Here is a 21,205-nt window from a genome sequence, read left to right as displayed (position 1 = left end):
ATTTGTACACAGCACCGAGCGACCATTCTCCCGCGAGTTCTGGGCGAGCGACCAGCGACTGCGCTCGGCGGCAGTCGACGAGCACGCCACCACGCGTCGCGCAGATCCCACGCGCTATTTGACGTGTCGGCTTGAACGGGATGACATTGACACAGGACGTGGACTCGTTTTTTCACGGCACCCAATGCGAATCTCACAGTCATTCTTGTGCACGTGGACAGGCAGCTGCATATGGGACGCGCTCCCCCTCCGTATCGTGAACACGGTGGGCGCAGCAACTGCACACCCATCGCGAACTCAAAACGTCAAATTGCAGCTACGGTGGCGTTTAGGGTGTCTGTTCGAGAACGACCAGCGCAAGGCGCGGTGTTACCTCATCCTGCAGCCTTGTAACGGAAATTAAGCATACTAAAGGCTCGGGGGGCGGCGATCTGGCACTCGCACTACCGCCACTCGGGAGCGGATCACCGCCTTGTGCATGTAGATTGCCATATGCCAAACCTCGTGGCGGGGCATTGTCTATGAGGAGCAGTCTGGAGGACACGGATGTCGCTCCTTGCGTTCTGCCCTGCTGTTTGGCGATGTGGGCATGTGTGCCATCAGCGTGAGTCATGTAAGCACTGTCGTATTTCTTTCCCCGTTTCCTTGTCCCTTGTTGATGGCTCCCAGTGGCTCCCCCCCAGCGCAGCAGCAGCTCGGGAGATTGGCGAGGCAAGATCGGGCACGACCCAATCTTCCAAGCGACGGTCTCCCAAGGAAGGATTTTCGTGCACGTGGTACGTCTGTCCACTGTCCCATGACGCTCCCGCGTTCGTGTTGCACGGCGATGGCCTCACGAGGGGGGCCATACAGCGGCCTGGGCAGCCATTGGTGGGCATTTGCCGTTCCGCTTGCGCTTGCGAGGCAGCGCCCTCGAGCGTGTTCGGAACGGCGCGTGCGCGTGCGCGCTTGGCTGTCGGAAGCTCTGCGTGGCAAAGGTTCGCGGACGATCAGAAGTGGGACGGATTCTATGTGATGCAGCGCAGACGATTTCATGGAGGTGTCGGAGCAGGCGCTGCTTCCGAGATTCATCAAGGGCCGTTCCAGGACGGGCGATGTCAGCCCCAGTCGAGGTCAGACATGAGCCGCGGCTTCCGTGATAGCGAAGCTTCACGCTTCGAAACGTTCGCTCTCGAAGCGCAGGGGCTGCGAGTAGATGCAAACCTGCTCCTGTATTCCAACGCTGGCCTTTCCACAGTGCACCCAACGCGACATCTCGCGTTCGTTCGGTTTCGGGCTGCCGTTATTGCCGAATAGATGCTGCCCACCCCGTGTCATTGCCTCGACTGCTCGGCGCGTGCTCACGTTAGGCTAACGCGGACGGCGAACCGTGGTTATGTTATCTGGATATTCGGTCCTGATCCAGGGTATGCGTCCCGCTGCCGGAACGATTTGTTCCCGCTGTCCCCGTCTGCCTATAAAACTGCCCATGAATTCGCTCTCTCCAGCACACCCCTCCCCGCCTCACCGCTCGTCGGATCTCTTCTCTCCACCCCAGACATCATCCAAAATGCTCTCCACCTTCTACTCGTGGTCAATTGAGCACATCAAGAGGGTGTTCGAGGCCAAGTCCGAGCGTGACTGCCTCCAAGCGCTGGACGAGACCTTCTCCCAGCGACTGGAGTTCACGTTCAACGGCTCCCCGCTCCCTCGCGTCGGGCTCCAGAAGATTGTGCTCGCGATGCTCCAGTCCTCTGGGTTCTGCCTGAACGTAGACTGGCTGAACGCAGTCGAGGTCCCACGGGACGGCTCCAACCGAGTGAGTTCATAGGCGTGTGATCTCATACAAGCTCGAACAGTGTTTCTCACCTCGTGCTCGCGCCTTCTCTCCCCCTCGTCCGCAGAACGGGATGCTGGGAGGATACTACGTGATCAGGAACGTCAGGAAGCCCCTTCCTGGGTCGTCCACGCTCGCACTATTCGAGCGCCATAAGTCTGTGAACGTCGAGTGAGTGACGAAGCCTCGGTAGCGTTGCGTCTTGGGACTGATCGTCTCCGACACCCAACTCCGCGCGCTCTCCAGGATCGAATCCGAGTCGTCCGACCCGTCCTTCGACAGCCGACGCATCGTAAAATTGGCCATCGTTGCCACGGACGTACCTGTGCCGTCCAGCCACTATCCCTAGCTGTGGCCCGGCGCCTCCAGCCATTTTTCCGTTCGGACCACTTCGACCCTCGGCCCATGCATGTCTGCATGTATCATCTGCATCACTTTAGACACTGTATTTTAGCACATCGTTCTCGAGTATAGTTATACGTATAGATAGTACCTTGTCGACCACTGTATCGCATCGTCGCACTGAGATTGTGTTCACTTGGCATACCCTGCTCCACCGATCGTCGTGGGCATACCCTGCTCCACCGATCGTCGTGGGCAGGGCCTGTCCAGAATCTAAACCTTCGCGTATCTCGGAACAGGTGACGGATAATGAACAGTCACGAAAGTCAGGAATGAGGTGGGAGAGAGAGCGACCTTCATAGGCGCCATCGCTACCAATTTGATCAACTCCGACCTCCGTGTGCTGACTGCCGCCCATACGACTGTGTTCCCGACTGCATATTCGTGACAGACTCATTTCTCCGGCATGTTCGCAAGACGGTGGCGGACTGAACATGTCCCCCCCATCCTGGGTAGCAACTCGCCTCTTGTATTCTGATCGTGTTTCCTGTCATGCCGAAACTCAGTACTTGGGCGATGCCTGCCCTGCGTCTTCATGAAGCGAGGCCATCGCCACGTAATGCTGCTGAGACACGAACCGTGCTGGTACCATACACGATGCGAAGGTTTACAACATCAGGTCCGCTATATGACAACGAGCTTGAATGACTGACGCAGGTTAATCGATGGATTCAGTGCGTTCTATGTCCAAATCTCCTCCTGCCGCGCCGAGGGCTCGTCCCTTCTGCCCATAGCGGGGAAACGACGGCCTTTGAGAGTCTCATGCTCCTCGTCCGGTCTCGGCTTCATACCGTGCCCCATGCCTCACGAGGTAGAGTCTGTCAAACAGCGCTGACACCCCCAACGCAGCCTAACGAGGCGCAGCTACAGCGTCCGAAGCCTTCTGGTATTCTGTTATGTCGTCCTTTCGGCTGTTATTCTGTTATTGAAAGCACCACGGCTGATATATGATCAAGTTTCCGTTCCGGTGCTTTCTGTCTCCTCCGATTCGGGCAGCGCGCACCAACAACGCACCCGATGGCTCTCACGCCTTTCACAGCTCGGACGTAGCCGGGCAGAGGGGGATGAATGAATACAGAGGTGCGCATATGAGAGCAATCACGGCTGAGATAGGGACTTCTGCTCACGAGGCACGCCTGGCACCCGACGTCGACGGCGGACCGCAGGAGCGAGAAGCAAAGTCCGCTTGGTCTCGCCCAGACTTCCCAGTGAGCTCTGATAGACTCGCTGACTTTCGATATACATAGCTGCTCCAGATTGCTGCTCCCGCTGAACATCGATCCCTTTTGGGCGCAATCTGGGGGACTTGGCCCAGAAGACAGTCCCTTAATGCGTCAGCGCCGCAGGACTGTCATAAAACTCAGGGAAGGACGGGTGCCCCGCGGAGATCGCGTCCCGCTGCGATCACGAACAACTGCTCCCCCACCTTCTGGTGCGATGGAGGGTTTGGACGTGCGTGTCTGGCAGGTTGGCATTCACGCCCGGCTCGCTTTGATCAGAAGCGGGTCGACTGCTCGTGCCAGCGCCCGCTGCGTTTGGGGGGCATCGGAACGGAGTAGCGAGCTGACGCTATTTTCTCCTTCGTGCTCCCATCTCACGCCACAACGCTTACGGGATCAGTTGTTGCCACCAGGCCTTTGCAGTTCAGTATCAGAAGCCGTGCATTGCGACACCGAATGATTTTGACTCCTCGACGTTTCGCCCGGGCGAGTGTGCCTCTCCCGTAGTACTTGAGCCTCTCACACTCACATGGTGGTCTCGCCTGCCTTGGCTTCTTTGCCAGGAGTGCCTGCGGCTATGGCCTCGACCGTATGGCACATTACACTCCTGCCAAGATGCGATCCCGCGGCTATGCGTCTGGTTCATTAGCGCACCCAGGCTTTGGCACCGGTTACGGCATCCTCAAAGGCGGTCGCTGGGCGGCTTTGCTACATAGATGCTGGCACGGCCGTCCTTGCGACTTGGTACGAGGGAGGACCTTTGCGCTGGGTCGTCTATCCTAATGGCTGTAGGGAAAGCGGGACGGGATATACAAATAGGGTAGCAGGAACGTACCGTGCTCATGGGATGCGTGTGGAGTCTCGAGCATCATACACTTTCTTACTGGTTCGTGCCTTAAGGAACCGAGCGTTGCTGGGTACTGTTGCGGCCGATTTGTCCTGCCCCGTCTCACGGTCTCGTGTTTCCCAAGCCCAAAGGGCATACCATCATAACCCCGTAGTGCATTACTGTATTGGACCCAGGGGGGCCATTGCACACTCTACGACCATTCGTTCGTAGTGCCTGTCGTTCCCCCAAATCATCTCCGTTCGTATCTCTCATGGAAGTCAGTTCATGGCTACAGAGACGGCCGAGACCCGGACGCCGTCCCGAACCGCGGACCCTAGTATCCCATCCGCATAAGCCTGCCGACCAGTCATTCATAGCGGCTTGTTCCTACGCATTGTACTCCCGGGCTGCGCAGGTCGGGATGTCCCCCATTGAGCCAACGAGCTTGCAGATCACCCTCAGCAGTCTACGCGGCGTGCTCATCTTCTAGTGCCCAGTTCAATCTACGTGTAACTGTCTGTCCGTCAATTACTGGCCCGAGAACGACGTGTCCCGCGTGGAGTCTTGTGTCTCGAACAAGGTGTTTCAGCCCCGCATGGTCATAGAAGGCTCAAGCAACGGTGTGTTGGATAGGATACGTCATACCCTCTCAGGACTGCGGAAGCCAGGTCGACGAAGGCGGTCCTCCGGCACCAGACCTCACCGAACTGGCCACGAGCCATACGGAATATCTGATGTAGGGGGACCGCCCATTCAGATCAGCAGCCCTGAAACCTTCTCGTTGGAGCTTTGGAGCGACTAATTTGACTTTGAGAATAAGCCGAAGGTCGTGCAGATCTTTCTCGTGAAGCCAGGGGCTCCAAGACTGGTCGCTTGTTGCGTTGTCTGACCAATGATTCTTTCCGTACAATCAGCGCAAAGAGATGTGAAATTGACTCATTACTTACCCTCGCATTATCCGCAGCGTATACATAGCAGGCCCATCACCGCAATATGGTGTTTGACAATCTGTTGCCTACCACATAGTCAGGGGCGCGGAAGGTGCAGAATAACGGAGGAGCGCATCAAGAGATAACGAGAAGCTTTACGTTCCAGGTCAGTGAAAGGCGCGCTTGGCGCATGATTTCCTTGGTGACGAGTAAGGTACGATGTGTCCTGAACCTAGGCTCCTGTCAACGGATATGGACCGTACTACAGCAATCGCTTCGGAAAGATATCGGATGAAGCTGGCAGATGAACAAGGAGACTCTATAGACCACAGTACTTTGTGATCATGGAGCGGTCGCCATGCTTCAGCGGAGCCAACCATAATTCCTCGATATGCATTACTTCACTTTCATGCTGGAGTGCAAAAGAAAATTCCAATGGCAAGTACCCGTCAATTAGATGTAACCGGGCAACGGAGATGGTGTTTGGCAATACCATTCAGGGACTCACATCCGCTGAACCTGACGCTGTCGAACAGCAGACTTTACAAGGCAGAGTGAATGACCGTTGGTCACTGTCCTGCCGCTGCGCAGAACAATGCTGATCAATGCGTGTCAGGGGGGCATAACCTCGCGGTTCCCCTGACGCTGAGGAGGGACCAGATCGCGAACTCGCAACCGCGGGGGCGTCGAATGGACACCAGGGTAGTGAATAGGGATGTCTTTATCGGTAGCGATCAACGGCGAGGCTGGTGGATAGGGTAGGCGAACAGCCAGGTTGGGAGATGAGTGGCAGGGCTGCGTCCACACATTTAGCACTCAAACGATTGCGAGCATTCCTGAATTAGACTTGCCGTTCACCGCCCCAGCCCGTGACGCCAAGTGTCCGCAAGCTTCGTGTGCAGTGACAATCATGCATGATGGATGCGGATGTGGCAGAGATGAGGTCGTGAACTATCTGTATGAGAGTTTATAGCGACTACATGTCCCTTTCGTCGGGCGCTACAGTAAGGAATGAATGACGATGAAGAATGGTAAGAGGACCGACCGCATGGATCACCCTGCAGTCACCACACTGCCGAATCCAGCATTTTCGTCCTGCAAAGGCGTCTTCTGCTCTATTCGCCAATGAAGCCGGCATCAGTGGTAGAGCCGCCACGATTACGCACCCGCTGCTCCGCGTACGTACGTCCGGGCGAGAGCGCACACTGCGCGCGATGCAAGCAAAAATAGCGGTGGTCATGGCCGCACGTCCGTGCGCAAGACGGGATATCGGGCATTGTCGGTCGCAGGCTGAGAATTCATGCTCGAACTTCCGGAAGAACATCGGGAACGATGGAATGGCATTGCCCACAGACTGTCAAGAAATCTTGACGGCATGCCACTGCCGTTCGGACGAGCTCGGCGATGTAGCGAGGGATATCCATGCGACCTGGGTCGGAGTCAGTTGCAGGCCGAGCACGAGGTAAGACGCTGATTATACAATGGAGGACACAATGTACCTTCCGTGCACCTGGCGTCTCTGCTGAGGAGAATAAGGGTCCACCGTCAAACGGCATAGACTCCCCGCCGAACGCCCATAGCCACGAGACTGATGCACGCCGGCACCGTAGTCGCGGCAGAGAATGGAATACGCCTTATCTACGATGCCACAATATCCCCGCGTTTGGTCAGTATCTAGTGCGCAATAGAGACGCTCAAGAAAATGCGAAGATGACGGGGACGTACTGGTAGACACTAGTCCCTATACGGCGGGTGAGACGCCGTGTTGGAGGGGAAATCCAAGCATAGAAACTAGACGTCCGCTCGGTCAGAAGCCGGCTGCAGCATTTCGCAATGGCGTTACACGGTACGGCAAGACACCGACGAAAGCGAGGCTGTCTCGAAACACGTATTCCCACTTGTGTATTGTGAGGGAGGTAGGCACTATGAGGTATATTGAAGTGATTTCCGTGTCGGGAATGTCCGACTGTGTTTAATCGGTAGTATGTCTCGTCGCTCTTGTTCATGTTCGCGCAGTCTGTGTTTTCAGGCTGCGCATGAATGCCTTGATGTGAAAGGTATACCCCCATGGCCCGATAAATGAACCCTATCTTGTCAACAGACAGAGAAGCTAGGGTGTAGGTCACTTACCGCCCTAGCGCCCCACGACCGGGAATTCTTCTCTGACGGCAGAACCCTTTGACCTTGCGGCGGTCCAAGAAGACTTGAGCAGCATACCCGGACCTGGTTGAGAGCCGATCACCTACGTCGAGGGCCACGAGGAGTGAGCAAAGCATAATGCCATGTGCAATGTAACATTAGGCAGGAACGTCAAAGAAGTAAAATTGCGGAGCCAGTATCGATACATAGCATGTGAATTGACAGAGCAGCTGACGACGTTTGATACGTGAAGTGTTCACACCGGTCAGGGTGCCGAACGACTGAAGATGATGCCTAGACATTCAGAGCACAAAGGGCAGCCCGGTCGGGATATTCTTCCTCTGCCTGAACGACAGGAACCATCGTTGAGTGTGAAGTCAAGTAGCAAGGCCATACAGCACTTACAGCTCACGTACTGCAAGGAACGTCCAGAAGGACTACGTGAGTCCTCAAAGTATATGATAAGACTGAGGCTAACTTATTCGCTCACCTCGTACAACAAAGTTGGCAAGCACGGCGAAGAAGAGAAATGCGCTGATGAGCACCGGACCTGTGATCTGGTCTGTAGAATTGGAAGAAGCCAGAGAGATGAGTCCCGAGTCTCAATGGTATCACTATGTTATCGAACTAACCAAAGTGGCCGGGATCGCGTCGGCGGATCATGGTAATCCGATGTTGGTATAGAGCATAACCGTATATCTAAACCGGCCGCGAGTTGAGCCGACTATACCAGATGTAGGTACCAAGATACTTTACGCACGAGCACAACGACACTCAACGCAGCATACGCGTACGCGAAATTCCTGGCAACATCATCCTTCGACGCATTGAACAGCCCGAGCGCAAGCGTTCCAATCAGAACGGCAGTCTGAAGATATGATATCCACGCTGCGATGATGCAAAATATATAAGACTACAGATTAGAGCGTCTTGTACGAATGCACGACGCACTGCGCTCGTTCGCAAACCAGACTTTGCCCTCCACTTTGATCGGAGTAGCTATTTTCTTGGGAACACGGACTTGCGGGGGGACGTGGTTGATAGCATGATAGTCGCGGACGGTTGGCATCTGACCGTCCTCATTCTGCGGTACATCGGGGACATTGTCCGCGCGGGTATAGCGGGGGCGACGTGCAAAGGTCTTCTTGGGGAGGGAGGCGAGCGCGGAGGGGGAGAACGGCGAGAGAATGTCAGTGATGGCATACCAGGACCTGCGGAAGATGGAGTTGCGCCTGTCGTCATCCTGAGTGTCACTGTACTCGCGCGGGGGTCTGGGCGTCGCCATTGTCGTCGTCGCGGTCGTCGTCAGAGGGCAAGGAGAAGTCGTGGAGAGCGACCTGAACGGCGAGGACGACGTCCGGCCCGCGAACGTCTGTGACATGTCACTATGACATAAACGTTGAAGGCACGTGGGCTGTCCTCGCGGAGATGGCTGAGACTCAAGCGGAGTGATGGGAACGACGTCACTTGTGGCTGAAGCCCTTTCTAGGATGTTCTGGCAAGGGCTGGGTTGTCCGTCGGCGTGTTGGCAGGATCGAGAATGGCACCAAGCATGAATAAAACGACGAGCTCGCCCTCGAAACTGCTCCCTGACTTTTCACTCTCACCGTGTGCTTATTTTGTGACTGCATTCTGAGCTACCCTACACATCATCATGGGTACAGACTACTACAAACTCCTCGGTGTCTCGCGTGACGCCAGTGAGGATGATATCAAGAAGGCGTACAAGAAGATGGTGAGTGCCGTTTGAAAGCATGGAGTAAATGAATCGCGAAACGGAGTACTGAATGCTTCCTTTGAATTAGGCCTTGAAGTGGCATCCAGACCGTAATGCTGGTTCAGAGGAGGCTGCTAAGAAGTTCAAAGAGGTATGCACATGTTTCAGTCATGTGGGTGTGAGTTGGGAGGCCGTACAACTTGCAGTAAAGGATCGTAAGGGAGATAAGCGGACGTATGTCATACAAGTCTTCTAGTCCTCCAATTCTTCTCCGAACGGCCCCTCTGCAGGTTGCAATAACCCTCGGGCTCCGTGGAGTATAGGTGTCGTTAGAACGGTGCTAACATGCTTTTACAGATCTCCGAGGCCTTCGAAGTGCTGAGCGACAAGCAGAAGAGAACAATTTACGACCAGCTCGGCGAGGAGGGTCTGAAGGGTGGAGGAGTGCCTCCACAAGGCGCAGGGGGCCCCGGCGGCTTCTCGAGCTTTGGTGGCTTCCCTGGAGGCACTACATTCACCTTCACCTCCGGCCCCGGAGGAAGCTTCAGCAGTGGTGGCGGCGGCGGCGGTCGGGGCGGCTTCTCGCCCACAGACCCGAACAAGATCTTCGAGTAAGCAATCGATTTCTTCTCTGGAACTGCGTCGGCGCGCCTGCTCATACTTTCTATTTCTCCAGACAGATCTTCGGCATGGGCGGGCTCGGCGGTATGGGCTTCGGCGGCATGGGTGGGGGCTTCCCTGGCGGTGGATCGCGGTCGACGCGGATGAGCTCGAGCATGTTCGACGACGAAGATGACGACATGTCCGGGTCATTCTTCAGCGGGGGCGGTATGCCAGGCGGCATGCCCCGTGGCCGCTCAACTCCGCACAGAACGACGTCGACTCCACCGCCCCCGCAGCCGTCCGAAATCACGAAGCCGCTCAAGGTGTCGCTGGAGGACCTCTATTCGGGGACGACCAAGCATCTGAAGGTCGGCCGGCGGTTACTGAACGGGGGCACGGAGGACAAGGTGCTCGAGATCCAGATCCACCCAGGCTGGAAGAGCGGGACGAAGATCCGCTTCCCGCGCGCGGGCAACGAGCAGCCGAATGGCGAGGCGCAGGATCTGGTGTTCGTCGTTGAGGAGAAACCGCACGAGCGGTTCACGCGCGAGAACAACGACCTCATCGCTACCGTGAAGGTCCCGCTCGTCGACGCGCTGACCGGTTCGGCTGGAAAGCAGGTCGTGGAGCACCTTGACGGGCGGAAGATCCAGGTCACCCCTCCCGCGGGCATCATCAAGCCCGGGCAGACGACGACGATCTCTGGGGAGGGCATGCCCGTGAGGAAGGCGGGTGCAGTCAAGCAGAAGGGTGACATGATCGTCAAGTGGGAGGTCGTGTTCCCTGACAGGCTAACCGCCGCGCAAAAGGAGGGTATTCGGAAGGTGCTTGGTTAAGGTGTACGTTGCATTGGACTTCTAGCGCAATATGTGTATCATACATCGCATCTGTATTATGTAGTATTAGTAGGATAGACTTATTTGTTATACCCTCCGTCCGTTTTATCCAATCGTGTGTGTGGTATCGGGACGTGGCCACGATGTCGAGCGCATAACACAACATTCAGTAGGTAAACACGCTACAGGTTGCGGTCTCTATTCATCAGGAATCTTCCAGGTCGTCCGGCTGATCATGAATTGTAACAATTGATAATGGAGCGCGCCGTGTACATTGTACACAAGTTCTTCCTAAGCGGTTTGTGATATTCCACGATTTCATGCAGGAGGAAGCAGACGGCTGTTGTGCTGCTCCAATAGCCAAGGCAAACCATGAATACCGGAACCATTCTCGCCGTGCGGGTATGAATTCTGTAGAACCGGCAGGTTTCCTGCACTTCGTCTCCAGAAACATGCTCCACTTAACTCAGAGAGCCCCAGGTACGTGACAGACATCGAACTTATCCATCAGCCCGATTAACAGTGAATATTCTCGTACTGTGAGGAAACGGTATGCCAATAGTTGCGTCCTCGGGCTTGGATGTCGTGCGGAACTATCCACCCACGGTTTCGAGGCAATGCCAGGCGTCCGGTCTAATGGTTAGTAAAGGCGTGTTCAGAGCTGCAATTTCTCCTCGACGCCACCTAAGAACTTATCCTGCAGAGTTTGTGCGTCCGCCTGGGCGAAGATAAGTCGGTGGTGGCCCAAAGTGGCGAATGCTTGAAACACGGAGGAGGGGGTGAGCATCATGCATCACAATCAGAACACGCACATTCATCAGGCTCGCTGAAGCCTATTCCTCGGTGCAGGCAAGTCAAGAACATTGCACGCTATCTAAAGCTCAGACTGAAAGATAAACACAAGCTTCAAAATGTGTAGTTGGCTCATGCCAATGTCGTATTACAGAGTATGCATCACCGCTCCAGCGAGGTGTTCATGCACTGTTTAGGACCACCCAAGGACCGTCCATCTCTCAGATGACATCCGTACGATTATCTTCGTACACCGACTCCAGATGAATATGAGGGCATTGATGATGACAGCGGGCTAGGTCAGAGTAAGCTCAGTGAGCCAGCCGCAGCCAGCAGAGTGTTGGTTTGCTTGTTGCTCAAAAGGCTCAAAATCCCTTGCAGCCCCGAGGCGGTGGAGCATGAGCGCGCCGCGCCCGCCCGCGTCCTGCAAGGTGTCGAAGTCCAAGCGAGGGCAGGAAGACCCCGCTGCGAAACCCGACAGACTCTGCGTGTCGTACGCTAGGGAGCTGTACCAGGGTGCATTAGCGAACGTCAGCAAGCGATCGTCGCGCTGCGCTGCGCAGAGCGGGGAGGTTTTCAACGGCGTGTCCGGTTTGGGAGAGTGCGTTTGCGCTCTGAGGCACCTTAGTACGCCCTCAACTAGCAGGTTAGTATCTGGGTGTCCTTTTACCTAGAGTGCTTCGAGAATTTGCTGTGCTCGTTCTGCCGCTCGAGTCGGTAGGGCAGAGGGGCGACCGCCTTGGCAGCTTCGCCGTCTGCATTCGAGTTCCCTCTCGCACATCCGTTCGCCGTCTCAAGAGTTCATGATGTATTAATTGCTTTATCCGCCGCTGGTGCTGATATAGGTCTTCTGATCAGATTAGCGGAGGAGTTGGCCGCGCCTGTGATGTTTGCATGAGTCTCGGCATAGTACTGGAGTGGTAGGGATTGTGCTGATTTGCCTGGAAATTTTACCGGGTAAACCCTGTAGAGTACATACGTCGCGGATCTGATGTCCCTTGCTTGCGATTGAATATGTTGGAGAAGGGCAGGAGGTCGGAGGAGCTGGTTGGGGGCGATGGCTTGTGATCATAACAAAGACAAATAAGGAGCGGGCGGCTATGGTGGCGCCGCGTTCTGGGCATGGGCAGAACCAGGGAGTTCGCTGCTCCAGGCTCCAGAGCTCCATCCTCCACTCACGACCCATTACGACGATCAGCTCTCTACATGTACCATCTCTGTATACTCTCTATCTGATTCCTAAACTATGTTTACGCTCCTTGAGGCCACACTCTCCTCGGTCCTCGTCCTATCGCTCGTGGAGGACTTCGTTTGGGCGCAGCAGTACACGGCCATTCCCAGGTAAGCATCTTCGGCCTGTCTGACAATGCTACATTGGACTCGGGACTGCATGAAATTGGGCTTGGCTGCTGGAGACGAAGCAAAGAAACGTATGCCGGAGGTCCGGAGGAGTTTCCCTTTACATCGTTTGGTGCAGCGGACATGCTCCGGACTATTGGGAGGATCTGCCGAACGACAATGACATGCATCAGTAGGGACAAGGCGAGCGTGATCTGATGCATGCACAGCGCCATGGAGGAACGCCATATACTCGAAGAACGATCAGCCCAGATTCGTTCAAATATTCGAATCGTCATGGCGGTCCCGTTCGCCCTTTGAGTAAAAGCAGCCCAAGCTACAGCGGGAATATAAATCAGACTGTATCGCGAAATAGTTGGCTCACGCTCCTTCCACAGATGGGGCCAGGCCTCGACATCAGTGGAGGACACGCTTCTTATCCATGGAGGACGTACAGACCAGTATAATGCGTTTGGCTACTCGACGGCGCCAGTCAACAACGACGTTCTCTACCTCCCCCTCAACACCTCCTTCGATCTCTCCTCTCCGCCTTGGCAGTATGTTGCGGGCTGCTCAAATTGCTCCTCATCACAGGGCCCGGCGGTAGCTTGGCATACCCTTACCCCCTTCAATACCGCCGGTCTACTCCTTTTCGGAGGGGACGCTGGACCAAATGGGCCTATAGCGGATCCTGAAGAGGCCGACTCTGCCGCCCTGATGGAGGTGTCGAACCGCTTGAATCCCGTTTGGCCGCTCGAGACGAAGTCTTGGGGGAACGAGCCGCTGCGTCGCATATACCACACAGCTTGCGAGAGCGGCGGAAAAGTTTACCTGATCGGAGGTGAGAAAACCGACGGCTCAGGGAACGCGTTCTCCGATCACTATGTCTTTGATCCCTCTGCATCCTCCTTCACGCAACTCCCCACGACGAATGGACCCCCTGACCTGTTCGGGCATGCCTCTGTGATACTTGCAGACCGACGACTCCTTGTCTTTGGCGGTTACTCACCATCTGAGAATTCGCTCATGGCGTTCTCGACCGTGTGGACATTGGACACCAGCTCGTCAAACTATACCTGGACAGCGACGAACGTCGCGAATACCACGCTGCCATCTCCCCGGCGCGGCTTTGCAGCGGCGATCCTCGACGACGGCAAGGTTCTGATCCAAGGCGGCGCAGATGCGGACATGCAGAACGTGTACAGCGACGGCTGGGTCCTCGATACCACGCAAAGTCCAATGTCGTGGACCGCAGTCGACGCTCTAACCCAGGTTGGGCCTCGGCGGGACCATTTTGCCGTGGCAGTAGGCTCGGAAGTTATCTTCGGCTTCGGTGCGTATTGTCCGCGCACCTTCCATTGCTTGGCTCCACGAGCTGACCTCCACCCCTTGTCCCTCGCTGCACTCGCACATGGGTCACATTAAACTTTGATAGGGTACGGAGCATCTGCGCCGGCCAACGCGTCGTTGCTTCTGTTCGATGCATCGCAGGGCGCTTTTGTCAGCTCGTACACCCCCCCTCCTGCTGTCACCAGTCCGAGCACTACGACTCTCCCAGCAGCTTCCGGCACGTCACTTCCTTCAGGTACCGCCGGTGGGTCCACAGGCACGCAGGGCTCCTCCTCTACGTCAAGTGGACAATCTGGCAGTGGAGGCAAAGGGGGCAGCAACGGTAACGGCAACGGCAATGGCAATGGCAGCGGCGGCGGCGGCGGCAACGACACAGGCAAGTCGAGCAAGTCGCATTCTGCGGCCGTTGCTGCCGGCATCGTCGCTGGTGTCCTAGGTCTAGTAGCGGGAGGCGCTGCGGCTTTGTACCTCAGTCGGCGGCGCCCATCGAATAGCAGCTTCCATCGTCTAGGTGCCTCAGACGACGACGATGACTCTCCCCATATGGGCCCTGTCATCCCTGTTGTAGGCCACGCTGGGTCGCGGGAGAAGCCGCTTGGCGTGCAGAACGTTAAGCAGAAGCTCGCAGGGCTCGTCCCTGGCCGGGCGGCTCGTCAGCAGACTGCTCGGCGGGACATGCTTGCAGACGAGGACACGATGGTGTTCGAGCCGACATGGCTCGATGTCCGCCGGGATGGTAGCATCGGCTCGTGGAGCTCAGGAGGACGTCGTGTCCGTCCTTCGTTGGGAGATATGGTGCAGGGTTCGCTGACATCGCTGAAGAATGTGGGCGGCGCTATGCTCGCATACGCCTCTGGCACCCGTCGGACCAGAGACACGAGCGGCGATAGCAACGCGACGTACTGGGAGAAGGAGCCATCATATGGGTATTCGGATAAGGGTCACTCTGACAAAATCGCCTTCGTACCTTTGGCTCCTGGGGCGGCGTCAAGACCCAAAGGAGGCAGACAGGCGTCTGACGTCTCGCAATGGACGTACTACGAGGATCCATTCGCCGACTACGAAGTCGAGAGTTTCAAGATGCCCGACGAAGACTATGACGACGACGCGGTCGAGATCCATGGCGCTCCTTTCCTCAACGATCCTCCACCGAAGCCGTACCTGTACAGTCGCGTCGCGAAAGCGACCGACGACGTTTCTCGACTGACACCTGTGTCGGAGAAACCTTACTTCGCCACTGTGACGGACCACATCATCCCATCATCGAGCTCAGACTCGTCGCATGGCGCGTTGCTTACGCCTCCTGCCTCCGCGGACAACTCACGCAGTTCGCATGAGGCACTAACGTCACCCCGTCGCCCCTCGTCCATCATCGATGCCAACCCTCCCCTAGCCTCGACAATGCGCCGCTCCGACTCGTGGTGGTCGCGATTCACGAAGACTCCGTTGCTCGACAGGGCGTTCTCGGCCGACGCGTCTCGTTCCCGTTCGCTACACCCACTCGAGTTCCGTGATCCGAACCCCCCGCCGCGTCTGAACCCCATCAAGGAGTCGTCCAACTCGTCGTCACCGCAAGACGAGTCATCAAAGCGGGACCGTCGGGACGATCCCATGTACGCCAGCATCCACCACGGCCGATCCGCCACGTCGTTGCAGACCTCCAAGACCGCCGATTCCGCCGAGATCGAGAAGATGGGCCGCACGATGGACATCGTTTACAAGGGCATCCATTCTTCCCACGGATCGCACAACAGTCGAGGGAGTACGTCAACAACGTCGAGCTATGAGCCCGCCGCAGACCCCCATGAGCCTAAACCGCTCTCTGTGATCATTCCTACGGACACGGACGACCTGGATAGGTCATCGCCTCCCGGGCTCGGCTTTGTCATGTCCCCCACTGCGATGACCACCACCGACGTTCAGCAACCAACACCTGCTCGTCGGTCAAGCGGAAACGTCGCGGCGCGGATAGCTGCGTTCGAAGAGCACGGAAGGTCCCCGCCCGCGCCTCCTCAGGGCCGGTCAAAGCAGACGCAGAGCGTGTACGGTCTCGCGCCGAAGCCATCCCTTTTCGTAGCTAACCCCGACCGGCGTACTGGGAGTGGAGACTCATGATGCAACGGCCGCCTGCTACGCAAGCGTTTACGCGTCCAGGTCGACGTCTTGATTGCCAATCTCGCAGCATCCCGCAATTCTCCACGCTTCTTCATCATCTCTCATATCCCTTTTCCCGCTCTCGAACCCCAATTCCCCCCCCCCCCGACCCGTGACACCTTTCCAGGCCGAGACCGAGCCTTCTATCCGCATGCCAGACGCACGTCAGCTTCCTCTGTCCTGTAGGTCAGTCGGTCGGTCAAGCCTGACTCAGACTACACGTGCTTACTCAATTAGAGTTGCTGACTATTCCCCACTACGCTATGGACGAATTCAGTGATATCTTAATCATGCCTTCCTCTCGCATCCGTCCTGACGTTCCGCGTGGGTGTTCTCACACTTCCTTCACACTTGCTCAATTCGCCCTGCATTCACGACCTGTCACGACCTTTTCGCTCAGCTTATTCTGTCTCCTTATTCCCATGCGGACTTCTTTGTTGTCGTCGTCCTTCTCGCGACGAATGGACTCCACGCGCTTACGTTTTACGACTTCTTTACGCCGAACGTCTCAGCCAGTATTACAAAAGTGTCTCTGTACGACTGTATCCCTTTGTGATCCAAATCCAGTGTTTTCATACAATATTGCATCCGGGTTCCGTGCCGTTCATCGGTCGTCATCAGCGCGTCTCCCGGCTGCTGAAGGATCAGCGTAGTAGAAGACGTGGTGGTGATTCTGGAGCTCTGGTGTCGGACCCGCGCTAGCTTGTTCAACACCGAGTACACTTGGCATGTGCGAGGATATTCAAGGGTCCTCTTGCTGTCCGTTCTGCGTATCTCGACTATCCGTAACACCCGCACCGATCCGCGACCACTTTGTCATCCGATACATCCCGTAAGTACCGGCGTGCACGCGCGGGACCCGCTCGCCTAGAAGCGCGCGGCGTACTTGGTCTGTTGTTCGCCATCAGCCGCATCGAAGCATGACATTTTACGCTCGGGCTTGCCAGTTACGGTACGGCATGAGTCGAACATAGATCCCACCGAGAAGGCTTCCTCGCCTATTGTGCTTGTGCTGGGACAAGGTAGCGCTGCTGCGCACCGTGCACGGCACTCTGTTTATCAGCGGCTCCCGCTGGCGGCGTCTCGCGGCCTCGGTGCAAGAACCCCGCTGCAGCTCAGCTGGGGCTGGTGGTACGTTCGCGCAGCCAGCCAGTGGTACCGGTGCTGCCTCAGCACGCGTATGTCACCAGGCATAGCAGAGTGCCAGGAGCGCCGTCGAGTGTGCCGTATGTCGCCGATGGGGGATCGCGCGCGCCCAGATTAGTTACAGGTAGAGTTCCCAGGCGCGGCGCCTGCGGAACGGCGCCTGCTTAAAATTTTGGGAGTGGTCGGGGTCTCTCTCTCTCACAATTAATTTCGGGTAAGGTTAAGTGGTGGGGCAACCTAAAAACGGGGGGTATTTGTGGAAGGGATAGGAACGCGTGTCGTGTCATCCGGTGAGAAGCGCGGGGCGTGGTGGCTGGGTATCTGCTCCGGAGGATGGATGATGATTCGATGGGTCCGCATACCGTTGGTATGTTCGACAATGCCCGGCTGGTGCGCACTCCGGTCTTCATAGAGTTTGGCGCGCCAGTCACGCTGGCGCCATCTTCCATTAAGTCGTCGTGCCAACTCTCGAGTTCCTCGCCCCTTGACACGCTCAGCTGACTGGGCGAAGCCTGTCCAACATCCCAGCAAGGGTCGGCCTGTTCGCAGTCTCGTGTTCGCCTGGCAGGGCCGGCAGGAAGCTGAAAACAGACGAGATCGCCATGTGCGCCCAAGTCGCCGAAGTGCGAATGCGGCAGGTGTGCTGGCGCAGACGCTCCGAGATTCCACAAAGACCGGAGCGCCTGGGAAGCTCGCAGCACTTATGGTGTTTCAGACGCCATGCGAAGCCGCCCATCAGAGCCACCGAACACATGCCCAACGGCGGCAAGGGGCAGCTGGTCGACTAGTCTCTGCTCTCTATTAACCTGGACCCTACCCGTGGGCGTAAGAGGGTACAGCATCGCCCAGTATAGTGTCCTGCAGGATCAGCACACCAGGACATATCTGTAATTTAAAGCCTGTACACATCCGAGACCACTCAAGCGCCGGACGCATTTGCTTCCGCCATCTACGATTCTGAAACGCGCACGATCCGAACTTCGCTGAATGGCAGAATCATCGATATCTGGATACGGGTCGGCATCCTGGGCGTCCGCTGACCACTCTATAAGCATCACAAGGCGCCGGGCCTCGACAAAGGCGGAAACCAGCCAGGCAGTTGGCAGGGGAAGTAGAAGCCGACGAAGCCCCTTCGGGACGTGTGTCTCACGTCCGTTCCCAGTGTCCATCGATGACGTTCCTAAGCTTCGCCCCTGAGGCCCGGTGGGGCGAGAGTGGGAGGCAAGGCCAGAGGCCCGTAGACGTACACGTTCGGTGTTTAGTACAGGTTCTTACACGACATTGACTGCGGCTTGTTCCCTACGCGGCCTCGATTTCCGCAACGTACTTCTTGGACTCTTCCGTATCTGCCCGCTTGAGGATCTATGTTCGCGCAGACAAAACAGGTTAATGGACGGAGGAAGGGCTCGGCGATGATAGGAACGAAAACTGACTTCGAGCAGCTTCTCGACATACTTGGCGTACGCCTCTTCCGTGGAGGTGCCTTCAACGCTCTTCCAGGCGTCCCTGTAGGCACCAATGGAGTCTCAGTCGTATGCGCCGATGTACATCGGCGTCTTCGCACGGTGTGCGCACAGCACGATGATAGCGGTGCGACGTACCATTTTGCCTTGCCGACAAAGTCAAGCAGGCCCGGACGGGAAGTGTTCACGTCTCCAACGGTCGCTGCGCAGCGCAAGCGTCAGCGTGAATCCGACATCAACTGATGCTCGGCGGCGCAGCTATAGAGTTGAGTGACTAACCCTGCTTGTAATACTTGTAGAACTGCGACGCCGGCGGGCGATCGTCAGGTAATCCGAGAGAAGTGGGGGTAATAGGCGTTAGTCAAGAGCGCTCCGGTGGCGGGACTGCGAGAGGAGACGGGACGAGACTTACGTAGAGCTGCTCCTCCTGGGAGGGCTGGATGGGACCCTCCTTGGGGAGGCTCTGGACGATGGCGACGGCTTTGTCGAACTTGGCCTTGGACATTGTCGTAGCTGCTGGTGGTGGTGGTCGAGGAAGTAGATGAAGATAACGATCAGCTGGTGGGTTCGCGGGTCGAATTGGGCAGGGAGCGCCGTCGCCATCGAGCGCAATCGCATCGACGACTCAATCGAGCATATCCCGATCCCCGATCGCGGCGCGGCAGCTCCCGCGACGCCTGATCTTCAGCGACTACCCCACCAATCTCCCTGCCTCCCTCCCTTGCAAGCGACCCGCCGCGGACCCACGCGCGCCCTCAGTTCTCCCGACGGCAGCACGACCAGCGTCGGCGTGGTGCTCGACGACTGTGCTGTGCGCAACATTGTCGACGCCGTCAGTCATGCTCGACCCGGGCCGAGGCAGGCGGCTATCTCAACGTACGCGCCCCCGTCCGACTCGGATGTAACTCCATGGTGACTCTCCACGGCGATAGTTTCCCCGGTTTGTGAAATACCCAGAGGTGCTCTGATTGTAGTGGACATAAGACGTATGTTTCAGCCTCGCAGTGATAGGAGCGAGTCCCATTCAGTTAAAAGTGCGCACAGGATGATAAGAGGTATAGAGTGGGGGGACGGCATCCCCCCGCATCGGCCACAGGCCTGCTAGTATATCGAGAACGACAAATAGACCCGTCCAAACCACAGCGCGCGCGGCCGATAACCCCGCACTGCTCCGTTTCACGCTCGGGGGACTAGTAGATCTCGCTTGCGGGTCGGCGCCGTTGCGCTACTCGACGTCGGGCGTTCAAACCGGCCGATCCAGCGCTCTGCACAATGTCCATCACAACCCAGCGGCCAGCGCCAAGATCTCCCATCTCAGCCCGGAGGCAATTCTCAGTTTGCAGCCTTCTCGCAAGCCCCCTGACGCTCGACCCGAGAGGGCAGGCGCGCTGACTATGCCGTACCCTGCAATGACAGACAGCTGTGATAGTTGGATGGGAGCGCGTACGTACGCCCTACGGCAGCATCGCCAGCTGGAAGCCCACCGTGGCAAGGCCGACGAATGGGCAGCGAAATGGATTCTTCGTTCCTGACTCAATCGACCGAATCTACTTACCGTACTGCTCCCAGGTCGGTCTGTTCCATTCAGAGCCAAGGCTTCTGACTGGAGCTGCTGCTGCTGAGCTTCGACGCATGGATGATCTCCACTGGCGATGCAATCCCTCCCCATGTGCTGTGGCGGACGAGCAGGTAAGTGAAATCTGCACCAAAACCATCTGCCGTCCTCCGCTACTTATTCAGATAGGAACTTCTCGGGAGCGGCAAGCGGTTCATCGGTATTACAGGACGTCGACCATCCACCCTGCAGTGATGGTTTGCTCGGAAATGCCATCCGGTGACGAGATCCGTACTTCGCCATCTTTGCACACGCCTCTGGTTGACCACTTTGACAACCGAACCCCTCTCTAGGGCCAGGGTCGCGACTGGGATGGTTACAAATGCAATGCAAAGCTTCCTAAATTATACGATGGGCCTTCTGTGACCGGTCAAGGTTCAAGTAGCTCCATCTCGCGATGATGGAAGCGCGTGCCACATGGACTAGGAACGACTGTACAGACCTCCCGCTCGTTCCATAGACGTGTCCCAAGATGGCATCAGTCAGGACCAGACGCCGGTAGAACGAAGGCTGACAGGCCCCTATGATAGACCGCGCTGTACGTACTCTATCACGTCCCTCGCTGCATCGCTTCCAGCAGTCGATGTATTATTGAATGGCCAAACGCTGAATATGAATTCCAGGCTCGCACGGACCCCGCGGTGTGCGCTGCGCGCTGTGTGAGCGTAGCCTGCCTTTCCCTAGCGGCAACGCGCTCGCCGCATGTAGCGACCACGGGATGAGGACTTGCCTTGAAGTCGCGGGCCGACACGAGCCTGAATACTGGCAGGCATATGAGCAGGCTCGTTCTGACCCATCACATGCAGTACGGCTGCGCACGCAGCAGGTAATAAACCCGTCGGGCCACTTCTTTCAT

General features: G+C 56.9%; 6 protein-coding genes across 6 annotated transcripts; 3 read left to right on the top strand and 3 right to left on the bottom strand.

Annotated features, from left to right (window-relative positions):
- Window positions 1-1,549: 1,549 nt before the first annotated feature.
- Window positions 1,550-2,165, top strand: DICSQDRAFT_124950 (uncharacterized protein; the record flags this gene model as incomplete). The annotated part of the gene is made up of 3 exons (XM_007362525.1): window positions 1,550-1,798; window positions 1,884-1,987; window positions 2,063-2,165. 3 exons carry the CDS (start codon window positions 1,550-1,552, stop codon window positions 2,163-2,165), a joined length of 456 nt encoding a protein of 151 aa, XP_007362587.1.
- A 4,543-nt stretch (window positions 2,166-6,708) lies between these two features.
- DICSQDRAFT_133502 (uncharacterized protein) lies at window positions 6,709-7,307 on the bottom strand (the record flags this gene model as incomplete). Its single annotated transcript, XM_007362524.1, has 2 exons — window positions 6,922-7,307; window positions 6,709-6,834 (listed from the first exon to the last, which is right to left on the bottom strand). A coding segment is annotated over exon 1 (335 nt), but the record flags the coding sequence as incomplete, so codon positions are not given.
- Window positions 7,308-7,500: 193 nt separating this feature from the next.
- On the bottom strand, window positions 7,501-8,620 carry DICSQDRAFT_100137 (uncharacterized protein; the record flags this gene model as incomplete). The annotated part of the gene is made up of 6 exons (XM_007362523.1): window positions 7,501-7,680; window positions 7,741-7,750; window positions 7,826-7,897; window positions 7,968-8,034; window positions 8,096-8,223; window positions 8,287-8,620. The coding sequence occupies 6 exons, from the start codon at window positions 8,618-8,620 to the stop codon at window positions 7,638-7,640; spliced, it is 654 nt and encodes a 217-aa protein (XP_007362585.1). The 3' UTR covers window positions 7,501-7,637.
- Window positions 8,621-8,944: 324 nt separating this feature from the next.
- Window positions 8,945-10,605, top strand: DICSQDRAFT_133500 (DnaJ-domain-containing protein). Its single transcript, XM_007362522.1, has 4 exons — window positions 8,945-9,070; window positions 9,141-9,203; window positions 9,410-9,663; window positions 9,729-10,605. Exons 1-4 carry the CDS (start codon window positions 8,990-8,992, stop codon window positions 10,489-10,491), a joined length of 1,161 nt encoding a protein of 386 aa, XP_007362584.1. The 5' UTR covers window positions 8,945-8,989; the 3' UTR covers window positions 10,492-10,605.
- A 2,733-nt stretch (window positions 10,606-13,338) lies between these two features.
- DICSQDRAFT_124948 (uncharacterized protein) lies at window positions 13,339-16,086 on the top strand (the record flags this gene model as incomplete). Its single annotated transcript, XM_007362521.1, has 2 exons — window positions 13,339-13,954; window positions 14,057-16,086. The coding sequence occupies 2 exons, from the start codon at window positions 13,339-13,341 to the stop codon at window positions 16,084-16,086; spliced, it is 2,646 nt and encodes an 881-aa protein (XP_007362583.1).
- Window positions 16,087-18,215: 2,129 nt separating this feature from the next.
- DICSQDRAFT_152992 (uncharacterized protein) lies at window positions 18,216-19,257 on the bottom strand. Its single transcript, XM_007362520.1, has 5 exons — window positions 19,147-19,257; window positions 19,014-19,035; window positions 18,873-18,936; window positions 18,705-18,777; window positions 18,216-18,633 (listed from the first exon to the last, which is right to left on the bottom strand). Exons 1-5 carry the CDS (start codon window positions 19,237-19,239, stop codon window positions 18,571-18,573), a joined length of 315 nt encoding a protein of 104 aa, XP_007362582.1. The 5' UTR covers window positions 19,240-19,257; the 3' UTR covers window positions 18,216-18,570.
- Window positions 19,258-21,205: the final 1,948 nt, after the last annotated feature.

The sequence above is a fragment of the Dichomitus squalens genome, assembly GCF_000275845.1.
Source record: "Dichomitus squalens LYAD-421 SS1 unplaced genomic scaffold DICSQscaffold_4, whole genome shotgun sequence".
In the NCBI taxonomy this organism is placed as follows: Eukaryota; Fungi; Basidiomycota; class Agaricomycetes; order Polyporales; family Polyporaceae; genus Dichomitus; species Dichomitus squalens.
Note: the sequence above shows the minus strand (reverse complement) of the source record. Positions and strands in the feature narration are given on the sequence as shown.

Bases quoted from the DNA above. Each gene is read 5' to 3' on its own strand.
- DICSQDRAFT_152992 (XM_007362520.1), bottom strand. From the start codon at position 19,239: ATGTCCAAGGCCAAGTTCGACAAAGCCGTCGCCATCGTCCAGAGCCTC. The intron at 19,036-19,146 runs GTAAGTCTCGTC...CCGGCGTCGCAG, and splicing joins CCCAGGAGGAGCAGCTCTAC to TTCTACAAGTATTACAAGCA. The intron at 18,634-18,704 runs GTCAGTTTTCGT...GCGCGAACATAG, and splicing joins ATGTCGAGAAGCTGCTCGAA to ATCCTCAAGCGGGCAGATAC.
- DICSQDRAFT_133500 (XM_007362522.1), top strand. From the start codon at position 8,990: ATGGGTACAGACTACTACAAACTCCTCGGTGTCTCGCGTGACGCCAGT. The intron at 9,071-9,140 runs GTGAGTGCCGTT...CCTTTGAATTAG, and splicing joins AGAAGGCGTACAAGAAGATG to GCCTTGAAGTGGCATCCAGA. The intron at 9,204-9,409 runs GTATGCACATGT...ATGCTTTTACAG, and splicing joins CTGCTAAGAAGTTCAAAGAG to ATCTCCGAGGCCTTCGAAGT.